Raw genomic sequence first — 12,398 nt, 5'->3', positions numbered from 1 at the left:
ATTTTGGTCCTTTCAGGGGCCATACCTCTGGAACCCATAATGGAATCTGACCAGTTCAAGAAAATAACCAAGATCTTATGGTGATACAAGTTGTGGGCAAGTTTGGTAAAAATCAAATCATAAATGAAGCTGCTATTGTGCAGACAAGTTCAAAATAGCTAATTTTGGCCCTTTCAGGGCCCATAACTCTGGAACCCATAATGGGATGTGGCAAGTTCAAGAAAGCAACCAAGATCTTATGGTGATACAAGTTGTGTGCAAGTTAGGTTAAAATAAAATCATAAATGAAACCACTATCGTGCAGACAAGAAATTGTTGACGGACGGACGCACGCACGCACAGACGACGGACGAAGGGTGATCACAAAAGCTCACCTTGTCACTATGTGACAGGTGAGCTAAAAACATCTTGTCCTAATGAAGATGTAAGCAGTTCTTTATTTTTCTATTTTTAGTAAAAGTCACATGATCTTTGACGGGTGAAAATAATCTGTATACTTTTCATGTTATCGCAGGAACAATTTTTGTGCCCGGACGGACAGGCAGACAGATCAGCAATGGATAAACCTTTACTCCCTTCCGCTGAAACATTCCGACCAATTTTCATGAAGATCCATTGACAAACATGGTCTATACTGAGGTTACAAAGTTATTTTGTTATTTGAGCTAATGACCTAGTTTTTTGACACCATGAGACCCAGTTCAAACTTGACCTAGATATCATCAAGGTGAACATTCTGACCATTTTTCATTAAGATCTATTGAAAAGTATGGCTTATAGAGAGGTCACAAGGTTATTCTATTTTTAGACCTACTGACCTAGATTTTGACCCCACATGACCCAGTTTCCAATGTGACCAAGGTATCATCAATATGAATATTCGGACCAACTTTCATAAAGATCCAATGAAAAATGTCAACACAAAAGAGAAGAAAAAAGCTTACACGTTAGACTGTCAAATCCACGTTTCTGCCAATCAGTATCAGCAGAGCAAGACATACCATATCGACTCTTGGCCTTGTACTTGGACAGAAGATTTTTTCGGATGGCCGTACTCCTACCATGGCCAAACGGTCTACACTTTCTTCTGTGTCTACGTGGTGAGGGAGATAGGGTGTCAACACTATCTGTCACATTACTTGGCATACTTGCTGTTACTAATGAGCTTTGTAAGATGGACCTGCAAGTGATTCAAAGTTTGTGGTGTTTCATAACAGTAAACTGTTACTGAAAAAATGATAGAAACGTAAAGCCAGCAAACATATACAATAACACTGTACAGTGGTCAGAATGCATTTAACCATACATCAATCGAACCCTGGACTTAATAGATTTTTATAATTGAGCCGTGCCATGAGAAAACCAACATAGTGGGTTTGCGACCAGCATGGATCCAGAACAGCCTGCGCATCTGCGCAGTCTGGTCAGAATCCATGCTGGTCGCTTTCAAAGACTATTGTTATTACAGAAACCATTAGCGGCCAGCATGGATGCGCAGGCTGGTCTGGATCCATGCTGGTCGCAAACCCACTATGTTGGTTTTCTCATGGCACGGCTCATATTTATTATTCAAACATCCTTTATTATTCAGTGTTCCCACTCATTTTTAAAAATTAAGTAAGGGTAAAATCTACACCCTGGTTACAAATTTACGGGGTAAATAATTAAACCTGGAGGTTAGATGTATGGAAACAAGGCCTTATCCGAAAATACGTCTGTCCAAAATTCTACATCTGACAGTTGAAGTCTTAAGCATATTATATATATCCTGATGTAACCCATTATCGGTGTACTAGCATTTAAAATGTCCGCATTTGAAAAACGAATAAATCACTTTTTATACTACTAGTAAATGTTTAAATAATAACCTTTTCTGCATTTAACAGGCTGATTTTATTTCATCAACCATCTCAGCTAAGCAAGCAGTGACCTATTTTACAAAGTCACTGTATCCGCCATTTTTGTTTTGATCTGTCACGTTTCACCGGTGCATACATAAAATAATACCTACCAGATTCTACTGGACTAAACTTCTGACCAAAATAGGTCATAATACCAAATAATAAACACACAATAAATTCTGTATTTATTTCAACCTGAAATGTAACAGGTAGGCCATTTAATGTAAAATATGATATATCAAAAATAAATAAATTCAAACAATAACAACACTTCTGTTAAAATTCATATTCATGTACACTGACTGAAAGTCTCAATCAAATTAACTTTCTCCTGATATTATGATTACAGACAGTTTTTATGTGCAATGAGGGCAGAGGAAGGTATCTCCCCTCCTGACACAACGGACACTAGAGCAAAACTTAAGGTGTGCCCAGTGATTACATACATCACACTGGGCCCACAAAACAATTTCCAAGATATAATCAAGGTTAAGTGCATCTGGTCTTGCCTTGTGACAAACACAGCAAAGTTCTTGCTCATCAATAACTGACGTTTCTGACTCGGAGTCACTACTGACTACATTATGGTAGACACCAGATGTGCATGGCACTGGTGAGAGTGGTTTAGACCTTTTGCCTTTAGGTTCATACTTCCTTTTGCTTTAGGGTTCAGACTTCTGTGAGATTTTTTCACTTGGAGCAGGCTTCAGTAACATTTTTTTGGAGGGAGATCTAATGTCACCAGTAATGGTTGGTGGTATTTTCCTTTTAGGTGTAACACTGTACAACAGTGATTTTCTTTGAATCAAGGAACTTGCTATTCTCATTATTACAGGCATTAATACCGTTGTTGTCACCGCCATTATAGATTGTTGCTGGGGCTGTTTTCTGGCAGCTTATTTCCATCCTATTAAGTGGGTATATACCTGTCTTCCTAAATGATGAGATAAGGTTACCTGCTGTGACACCCTTGTTATAAGCATTGCCAGCCAGCTCAGCAATGTTGTACCTGTTTTAAGAAAATTCATATAAGCAAAGAAAAATAAAATAATTAGTTTTTTTTTTAAACAAGGATGTTAACGGTTAATTTATCAAGAGGGATTCAGTTAAATGATAATTACATGTATTTGTTTTAATCAATTAAACATGCTTAACTAACTATATACCTGGTTACTTGCATTCCTGGATTTCTTCGCATGAATGTCTGACATTCACTGTAATAAGCATTCTTGAGGGGACCAAAGCACCCTACGTCCAACGGCTGAGTTATGTGAGAGGTGTGAGGAGGGAGGACGAAGAATACAACATTGTTCGCAGCAGCCCAGGTAGATAAAGTGAGGTTGACATGTGATTTATGTCCATCGAACAACACAAGAACTGCATGGTCATTAGTAGGAACACGTTTCTTAAAGTGCTCATTTAAGAACTCAAGAAAGACAGCTGAGTTGGACCATCCGGTCTCTGACATGGTGCCAACAGATCCTGGTGAAGCACCCTCTAAAAGAGAATCACACCATCTCTTACCAGGAAATACAAAAAATGGAGGGAGTCTTGTTCCTGCAGCACTACCTGAAAAATACAACAGAAATACTAATTGTCAGAAATACAACAGAAATATTATGTGTAGTTTACAAATTAAGCAACAAACATGTTTCCATCATTTGAATTTATGGTGCTAACAGTATATTTGCATAAGCATAGTATTAGTAACTGATTAGCTAAAATTTTATAAAGTTAGTCTGGTTTACAAGAATTATTATGAGGTAGAAAACATAACGCATAAGACGCAGTACCTGCTGCAATAACTGTGACAGTCTTCCCCTTGTTGGAAGTAACTGCCTGTGGGGTCTGCCCTTTAATGCAAACAACATGGTGTGGATTGTGTTCCATCATTAATCCGGTTTCATCTACGTTCCATATGTATTCTGGTTGATTTGTCAGATCATACTTGTCCATGACAATTTTTAATTCCTCAAAGTACTTATCAAGCACTTCTTTTGATGTGCATCGTGCCCGTACTAACGACAGTTTCTGAGGTTTGGATAGACAGACTTCAGGGTTACGGTTCTTAAATCCAGTGAACCAAGAATGTGTTAACTGTGCATCAGAAACAGATCTAATACCTAGGGACAGAGCAAAATCAGTTGCTAAATTTAGAAAGTCATGCCTGGTGTACCCATATCCTATCCCTGTCATGTATGAAACATGATCTACAAGTTGCTTTTCTTGCTCCCTTGTAAACACTGTCGATGCACCTGACCATGGTACGTCCACTTTACTTTCTACAGCTGGCTGCAGTCCAAGGGTCCTGTCTCTTAATGTGCTCTCTGGTACACCATACACACGTGCAGCCCTATAAACTGATACACCCTTATCTTTAACATCTCTATAGGCTTTCCAGAGAAGATCAGTGTTATAAAGCCTTTTACTTTGTTTCTTATTCTGACCAATGGTTGGAAGCTGAAAAAAGGGTGAAAATCCAATTAAAAATCAATTAAATATATTGGTCAGAAGTTTAACTCAGTAGCTGAAAAAATCGGACATAGCAGGTGCTCTGACGTCACTATTGTTTACATGAACGCCGAGCGCACTTGGATCGATGTGGTTTTTTTGACATTTCAAGGTATATTCCTAATACTATGAGAAATTATGAATTATTTTTAATTGTTTTTGAAAAGTTTTCTTAAAAGAAGCGGAAAATAAAGTCTACTTACCCTCAAAAATGACATTCTTTACACTTTTTTTACTTTGACAGATGGCGGAAGCACTTTGCAACAAAAGTAAACCGGAAGTGACATAGTACGCGTGAATAAATCGTATATTTCGGATTGCACCGGTGATATGTTTACACCGATAATACATGAACAAGGGATATTATTATCAAGTTTTAAGTCTGTCAGAAACAATATTAAATTTGTCAGTTATAGGAAAAATTTGGCCTTATTCAGACAAAATCTGAATACCTGTTTTCAACAAAATCCGTTGTCTTCTCTTGATTTTATCAATAAATGCCTGTGCACTGTGTGCAGTAAAGGTCGGCAATAAATCTCCCGCATCGAGTGTACACACACATTGAATAGTACACTCAATACGTGCGTACATCCAATAGGGGCGATTTAATGTTGACGGTGCTGTACATAAAGTGATATATGCATTTGTACTCGGTCCATTTCATACGCGAGCAATCTCGCACCAGGTCAAATTTTAATGTGAATTGGAACGCTGATTATTTTTGTTGTTTTCTCAGACCTTCACAGAAAGACGCCGCAAATGCATATTCTCACATGTAACATTCATTTTTCTGATTGGCAGTGGCTTGGTTGCCGGTTCCGGCTACGTAGACTAAAGGACAGATAGTCAGTCCTATATATGGCTAAAGTGTTTACGTTTTAACCCTTATTTGGACTAGTTATTTTCTTCACCACTTTCAGTGGATTGCAATATGTGAACAAAAACAAGTGACACAAAACTTTGAATAAATATCAGTGGACTTACCAACACCAAGCTTTGTATTTGCTGTGAAGCAAGGCATGCCTTTCTCTTTTACTCTGTGTGTCTTTCCATACGGGACTCGATTTACATGTTCACAGTCCAAGTTGCTGCACCTCACATATAGGAAACCTGACAAACCTTTTTTTAACTCCCCAACAACAGAGTATTTATTCATAGATACAGGGCCTAGCTTACACTTTTCACAATATTCTAAATTGTCCAGTAACACACCCAACTCGACAATAATCCTTCTATCCCTCCACCCATCTCGACTAGCGTTCTCCGGCAGATTTAAGTGTTTGTCACTACGATGGCGTTCCTGAGTAACTGTCGGTTTCTGTCCACAGTATACATGGTCTAAAGTTACCGATAACGGCTTCTTAATAGCTTTATTCACCTTTTTCTGGCCAGCAAAACGACCTTTCGGATCTCTCGCCGCCATTTTGATGCCCCGGATGTAAACATGTGGTTCCCGTCACTCATTCTATTTTCATTTTGAAAGCAGGAAACCACGTTCGGAATTACGGAAAAGGTTTGTTTATGTCCGGATCGCACCGAATTGTTACGGTTTTTGTCGAAATAAGACGAATGAACCGGAAGTGTATTACGCAGGTCTTACCTTAATGAGTTACATTCGAGTATTGCACAATTACAAGTCATAAATATGACAGATTACATCGTATATTGGTCATAGCAAAGGGAATTCACACAACTTAACTTCATTCATGCAGTGAACTGTTTGAAGTTTGAGAAGTTTGAGAAATACTGAGGAACTACATCCCTTCACTGTGTTATTTGGTCCATTTAGACTTAGAGAATCGCTGGATAGCAAGGACTCGTCAAAACGATTTCATCGTTTAGCCGACTCAAAAATCAAAACTGTCTATTATCCATTTCCGAGGTGCACAAATTCACTTAATGAATGATATTCCTTCAATATTTAAGCGACACTACTTATAAGTCATTTTCTATGTATATTTGTAACTTAGTCAAGGGTCATAGCTCTTTTTAGTTTGGCTGTGTGAGATCCCAATCAAAACATCAGTGCACAACTTCGAATGCTTAAAAAAATTTATGTGAGATTTGATACTTCTGGGTCAGATTCTATTCGAGATATGAACGACATAAATTCGGACGAGCGAGGCGTATGTTCTCCGTGACGATTGGATAAAAGGCATTGTGTGTGAAATCATTTGTCCTCTACCTCTGATAAATGTGGGGAACAGGTTTGTACTGGTACAAAACGTACTGAAAAACGGCGTTAAATCCAAAACACAACAACAAATTCAGACGGACGTACAAGGGCCAGTCTAAATGCTCCTAGCCCCAACGAAAATAAATGTGTGTGTTTGAGGGGGGGGGGGGGGGGGGGGGTAGGGGCAGGGCAAAAAGAACGACTTCCCGGCAATCAAAGTGGTGTAAAACAGTGTAAGACAGTTCCATTCAGCAAGTCTTTGCTTTTATGAAAATTCTAGTCTTTATTATAAATTTCAATTTATCATACAGAAATAATTATATAGATTGATTTGATCATGCAATACACTATATTATGGCTTGAATTGAGGTACATTGAGAGTAACTACTAATAGGTATATATACTAAAACGGCGTCTGATACAAAAGAGATTTTGTAAAACATCACTAGAAATTGTCGGTGTGTTAAGATATTTCTTAGTTGTTTAAGTACGGTGTCAGCGTCTGTCGTAATTTATTTGTTACTTGAAGTTGCATGACAACAAAGCCATCCTAAGTCCAGACCAGTCTATTTGTCAGAGAGACTGTCAAAGTTTTTTTACATCCATTTATTTATTTATTTGGGTTTTACGGCGCACCAACACAGTATAGGTTATTTGGCGCCAAACAGGACTACAAATTTTGGTTTCATATCTCATTTACATCGAAATAAAAACATGAGGCATGGAATCAAAATTTGCATACCTGCTGGAATCATAGCAGAGTTATAGCAAAACTTTTTTCCACAAGGTACTTCAAATGATTTAATTCTTATTTATTTGTTGATTAGATTCAACATCATGTGTAGAAAAAAGTCCTACGGTTTGTAAATTTTTAACAATAGTTACTGTTCTTGAGGGTTTCCCTGCTTGTTGCCAGACTAGCAATAACGAAGAGCTGAGCTATATAACTATCATTTATTTCGATCTATTGCCACGATGTTTGTTTTGTTTTTTTACATATAACGATATTTTGAATATAATATATTGGTATATCAGAAAGTGGAACAATGTTCTTAATTTTTTAACCCATCTATTAATCGAATGGAGTCAGACTCCTGAACATTCTCCCCTTCTTGATAAGCTATGCATTATCAACAATTATCATGTTACAATACATGGAATTTTATAGAAGAACAATATTCGACCATTACATAAATACTTTAAAATACAACGACTTTGTAATTGCTCGAAATTACTCAAATAAATTTTCTATTTGTCTTCGATCCAACAGATCAAAACAATATTTCTATTACTGTCCCAAATTAATTTAAGTTCAAACTATATTGTTTTGTAAATGAGTCAAGTTCATACCACTACAGCAATATTCAATATTTCCATCCAAGAAATTAAGTACTTTCAAATGTCAAATTTCTCAAATATATCCATTAACATAATACAAAGCGTCTTGTCATCAGCATACATGTTCATTTTCCAATACTGAAACATTTTGCTCGAGTTTCTTTGAATATTTTACAAATATTACATATTTAGATGTTGCTTAACACTTTTAGCACCAACAACTTTTACATATGTACTTTAATCAAATTTGGTACATTTATTTGACAAATAGCACAGTTTCTATATAAGAATAAAACAACTTTATAATTTATTAATATCTTTAGGGGATTTTTGTGCCCCTTCTAACACACCTCAAACATTTCTGAATATTCAATTTTGCACGCTTCTTTTGGAATTTTGATACTTCTGCTTGAAGTCGATTAACTTTTACTTGTCTATATACATTAAATTGATGCACTATTTGAATGTACAAATGCACAAAACTGTAGACTTGGCAAAATTATAGCATGGGGATTATTATGCCCCTTAAAACACAGCTATATTTTTTAAACACACGCGAAACAAGCACATAAGTGTTCCTTCTTTGGCCTTTATGCTATATGGCTTCAACGTTAAAAGAGTTACATTGATGATCCAATCCTGAATCTTGATCCACAAAACTGATCTCCTAATTCCCTTCTAATAGACTAATACGCGTTATCGGTCGCTTCAGTACTTTATCACTTGTGCGAATTTCTGCCACTCGTACACGATTGTCAACACCTGGATATACTTGAGAAATTCTTCCCAAAGGCCACTGACCATTGGTTTGATCTTGATCGATTATTAAAACCACATCACCAGTTTTAAAATCCTTGATTTTCCGTTGCCATATTTTCCTAGAACCGAGCATAGGCAAATATTCTTGCATCCACCGCTTCCAAAAGTGTGTGATCAGTTCTTGGACTCTTTGCCATCTTTTACGAAGATCGAAGCTAGTTACATCAACACAATTAGTGGCAAACTGACCTCCTACTTGCCCAGTTAAGAAATGATTGGGCGTAAGAACACAGTCATCAGCTGGATTTGAGCTCTGATACGTTAACGGTCTGCTATTAATTAATCCTTCAGCGCAAACGAACGCTGTTAAAAGTTCTTCGTCGTTAACGTCTGCATTTCCCAATATTTTAAATATTGCCTTCTTCGCGCTTTTGACCATCGCCTCATGAATACCACCGAAATGAGGTGCTGTAGGTGGATTGAAACGCCATTGAATGCCCTGTCTTGCTCCCTTTTTGAAATTACGTTTTTGTCTAACTGATCATATAGTTCACGAAGTTCTCTCGCAGCTCCTATGAAATTTGAACCATTGTCCGATACAACTAGTTTTGGCAGTCCACGACGACTGATGAATCTATAGAACGTATTCATAAATGAGTCTGTGTCCAAGTTGTAGGCTATTTCTAGATGAACTGCTCTGCATGCCATGCACGTGAAAACACATAAGTATCGTTTTAGTCTTACTTTTCCGCGGCCTTGTTTAGTTAAAAATGGACCTGCGAAATCTACTGCTGTTTCGCTGAATGCTTGCATCGATTTTCCTAACCTAAACTCTGGTAAAGGTCCCATAATCTGTCGTGCTGCTTTAGCCTTCCAACGTCTGCATTCATAACAGTCATTTTCAACTTTACGGATTTCCTCCCTTGCTGAGATAATCCAATATTTTGCACTTAAGGCTGATAAAGTTTGATTTGTACCACAATGTTTGTTTTGCTCATGGAAATGTCTTATAATTAACTTTGTAATCCAATTTTGCCTTGGAAGAAAAATAGGAAAGCGTACATCATATGGAAGGTACTCGTGAAACTTTAATCGACTATCACTTCGCATTACACCTTCCTCATCTAACTTTGGATTCAGAGCTAATATTTTGCTTGATGTTGAGAGTTCTCTCCCCTTTATGAGACTTTGATAATCTTCTTTAAAACTTTCCATTTGAGCCTTTTTAATAATCCGCATTTCTGACGACTTTATTTCTTCGACGAGAAGACCCGATTTTCTTCTCTCTTGTTCTGTAAGTTGACAGTTATCTATAAATCTATTGACCCATGTGAATACATATACAAACCGACTCCAACTGGAATAACGTATAGGATCAAGTCTATCTTCTTCCAGAACAGCATTTGCTCTATCTTCTGTAAAAAATTGATAAAATTCACAGTCACTGCTCATAGACTTTCGTTTCAATTCAGTGTTTGCTTCATCACTTTGTACAAAGTCTTTCTTAGGCCAGTGTTCTTTCTGTAACATCAAAAATTTAGGTCCTGTCCACCACAATTTACTTTCACTCAGTTTTGTTATTGATAAACCTCTAGATGATAAATCTGCCGGGTTTTCAGCTGTGGGAACGTAAAACCATTGTTCAGGTGCTGTAACACTATGAATCATCCCTACTCTGTTGGCTACAAATGGTTTATATCGTCTGCTTTTTCCTCGAATCCACCAAAGAACATTTGTACTATCTGACCAGAAAGTAACCAAATTCAACTTTGTTTCCAAACTTTTGCATATTTTCTGCGCTAAGTTCAGTCCAAGACATGCGGCCATTAATTCTAATCTAGGAATACTGATTGTTGTAAGCGGAGCAACTTTACTTTTTGCTGAAATAAATCACAACGTAGGATTTCCTTCAATTATCGTTCTATTGTATGCAGTCCCATATGCTTTTTCTGAAGCGTCAACGAAAACATGTATTTCACCGACATTGTCACTATAATAAATACATCTTGGAATTGTTACTTTTTTTAATTCTTTCATTTCTTGAAACCATTCATTTGTTGCAGTATTCAACACTATAGATAAATTTTCATTCCAATCTGTTCCATTCAACCAGGTTTCTTGCATCATAATCTTTGCGCGAACAGTATAGGGCGTGAGAAATCCTAAAGGATCATAAACTGTGGCGATTTTACTAAGAAGACTTCTCTTTGTGAAATTTACTGTTGAATCTGGTGCATTATAACAAAAGGCAAATCTGTCAGTAGCGGCCTTCCATAGAACATCTAAGGTTTTCACTGATGGTAACTCACTTTTACTTAAATCTATTTCATAAGCTCTATCTTGCTTTGGAATTTGTTCAAGAACAGTTTGAGAATTTGATAAACCATTTCCTTGCATACATGCTGGCTTTTTGCCAAAGTCCAGATAGTTCACGATATAACTCAATTCCTTCTTCTTCATTCGATACCGAATCCATAGAACATCTAAGGTTTTCACTGATGGTAACTCACTTTTACTTAAATCTATTTCATAAGCTCTATCTTGCTTTGGAATTTGTTCAAGAACAGTTTGAGAATTTGATAAACCATTTCCTTGCATACATGCTGGCTTTATGCCAAAGTCCAGATAGTTCACGATATAACTCAATTCCTTCTTCTTCATTCGATACCGAATCCATACTGTCATCCATGTATGTGGATTTTATTACTGTTTCTGCAGCCAAGGGAAATTCATTAGTGAAGCACTGAGCGTTATACTGCGAAACATACTGTGCTAAGAACGGTGACGCGTTTACGCCAAATACCAAACGATTGAATTGGTAGACTTCTGGTTCATTTTCAAATGACGATCTCCAAAGGAAACTGTGAAACGGTCGATCTGATAGCGTAATACCAACTTGAAGATACATTTCTTGGATGTCGCACATTATTGCAATTGGTTTTTGACGGAATCTCAACAGAACATCGAACAAATCTCTTTGAAACTTTGGTCCTGGACTCACAACATCATTTAACGACAGTCCATTGCATCTGGCAGACGCATCGAATACGATTCGCACTTTTGTTGTTGCTTTTTCTGGTCGTAGTACTGGGAAATGCAGGAGATACCAACGTTTTCCATCATTTTTTTCTACTTTGGACACATATCCCAAATCAACATACCGTTCTATTGTATTCCTATATGTTTCATAAATGTTCACATTTTTCTTCAAGCGCTTTTCTGTATTCTCTAAACGTTGATAAGCCATGTCAAAGTTATCTGGCAATTCTGTTGTTTGAACCTTCCATGGTAAACTAACTTCATACCTATTACCATTATACTTTATAGCCTGTTCTGTGCTTTGAATAACTTTCAAATTATCTGCTGACATCTGATTTTCACCGGTTTCCACTGATTCAATTTCCCTAAAGCGAATGAGAGTATCATTCAAAACTGAATCGCCTTTTTGGAAGAATGTACAATGATAACTGTTACTGGAGTTTGATTCCTTATGGAGTTTTCCTACACATGTCCATCCGAGAGGTGTTAAGCGAGCTATTGGTTCACCTTCACCACCTTTTACTTCATGTAATGACTGATGCAAATCACTATAATCAAGACCAATGAGCATCTCCACCTTTTTCTTGTTTAGGTATGGGAATTTAATGCCTTTAAGATGTTCCTACTTACTTGCTAGTTCATTCAGTTCTAAAGTTTGTAAATTACCAGTGACA

At 37.0% G+C, this 12,398-nt stretch overlaps 4 protein-coding genes across 4 annotated transcripts; all 4 read right to left on the bottom strand.

Annotated features, from left to right (window-relative positions):
- Positions 1-1,157: 1,157 nt before the first annotated feature.
- On the bottom strand, positions 1,158-4,330 carry LOC123545136 (uncharacterized). Its single transcript, XM_045331442.2, has 3 exons — positions 3,695-4,330; positions 3,068-3,470; positions 1,158-2,910 (listed from the first exon to the last, which is right to left on the bottom strand). Exons 1-3 carry the CDS (start codon positions 4,095-4,097, stop codon positions 2,670-2,672), a joined length of 1,047 nt encoding a protein of 348 aa, XP_045187377.2. The 5' UTR covers positions 4,098-4,330; the 3' UTR covers positions 1,158-2,669.
- Positions 4,273-6,512, bottom strand: LOC128556907 (uncharacterized). The gene is made up of 2 exons (XM_053542819.1): positions 5,397-6,512; positions 4,273-4,361 (listed from the first exon to the last, which is right to left on the bottom strand). The coding sequence occupies exons 1-2, from the start codon at positions 5,833-5,835 to the stop codon at positions 4,339-4,341; spliced, it is 462 nt and encodes a 153-aa protein (XP_053398794.1). The 5' UTR covers positions 5,836-6,512; the 3' UTR covers positions 4,273-4,338.
- A 2,539-nt stretch (positions 6,513-9,051) lies between these two features.
- On the bottom strand, positions 9,052-10,512 carry LOC128545940 (uncharacterized). The gene has a single exon (XM_053544464.1). It carries the CDS (start codon positions 10,510-10,512, stop codon positions 9,052-9,054), a length of 1,461 nt encoding a protein of 486 aa, XP_053400439.1.
- A 730-nt stretch (positions 10,513-11,242) lies between these two features.
- LOC128557265 (uncharacterized) lies at positions 11,243-12,295 on the bottom strand. The gene has a single exon (XM_053544463.1). It carries the CDS (start codon positions 12,293-12,295, stop codon positions 11,243-11,245), a length of 1,053 nt encoding a protein of 350 aa, XP_053400438.1.
- Between the last annotated feature and the right edge of the window lie 103 nt (positions 12,296-12,398).

This window comes from Mercenaria mercenaria, chromosome 5, assembly GCF_021730395.1.
Source record: "Mercenaria mercenaria strain notata chromosome 5, MADL_Memer_1, whole genome shotgun sequence".
NCBI classification, from domain to species: domain Eukaryota; kingdom Metazoa; phylum Mollusca; class Bivalvia; order Venerida; family Veneridae; genus Mercenaria; species Mercenaria mercenaria.
Note: the sequence above shows the minus strand (reverse complement) of the source record. Positions and strands in the feature narration are given on the sequence as shown.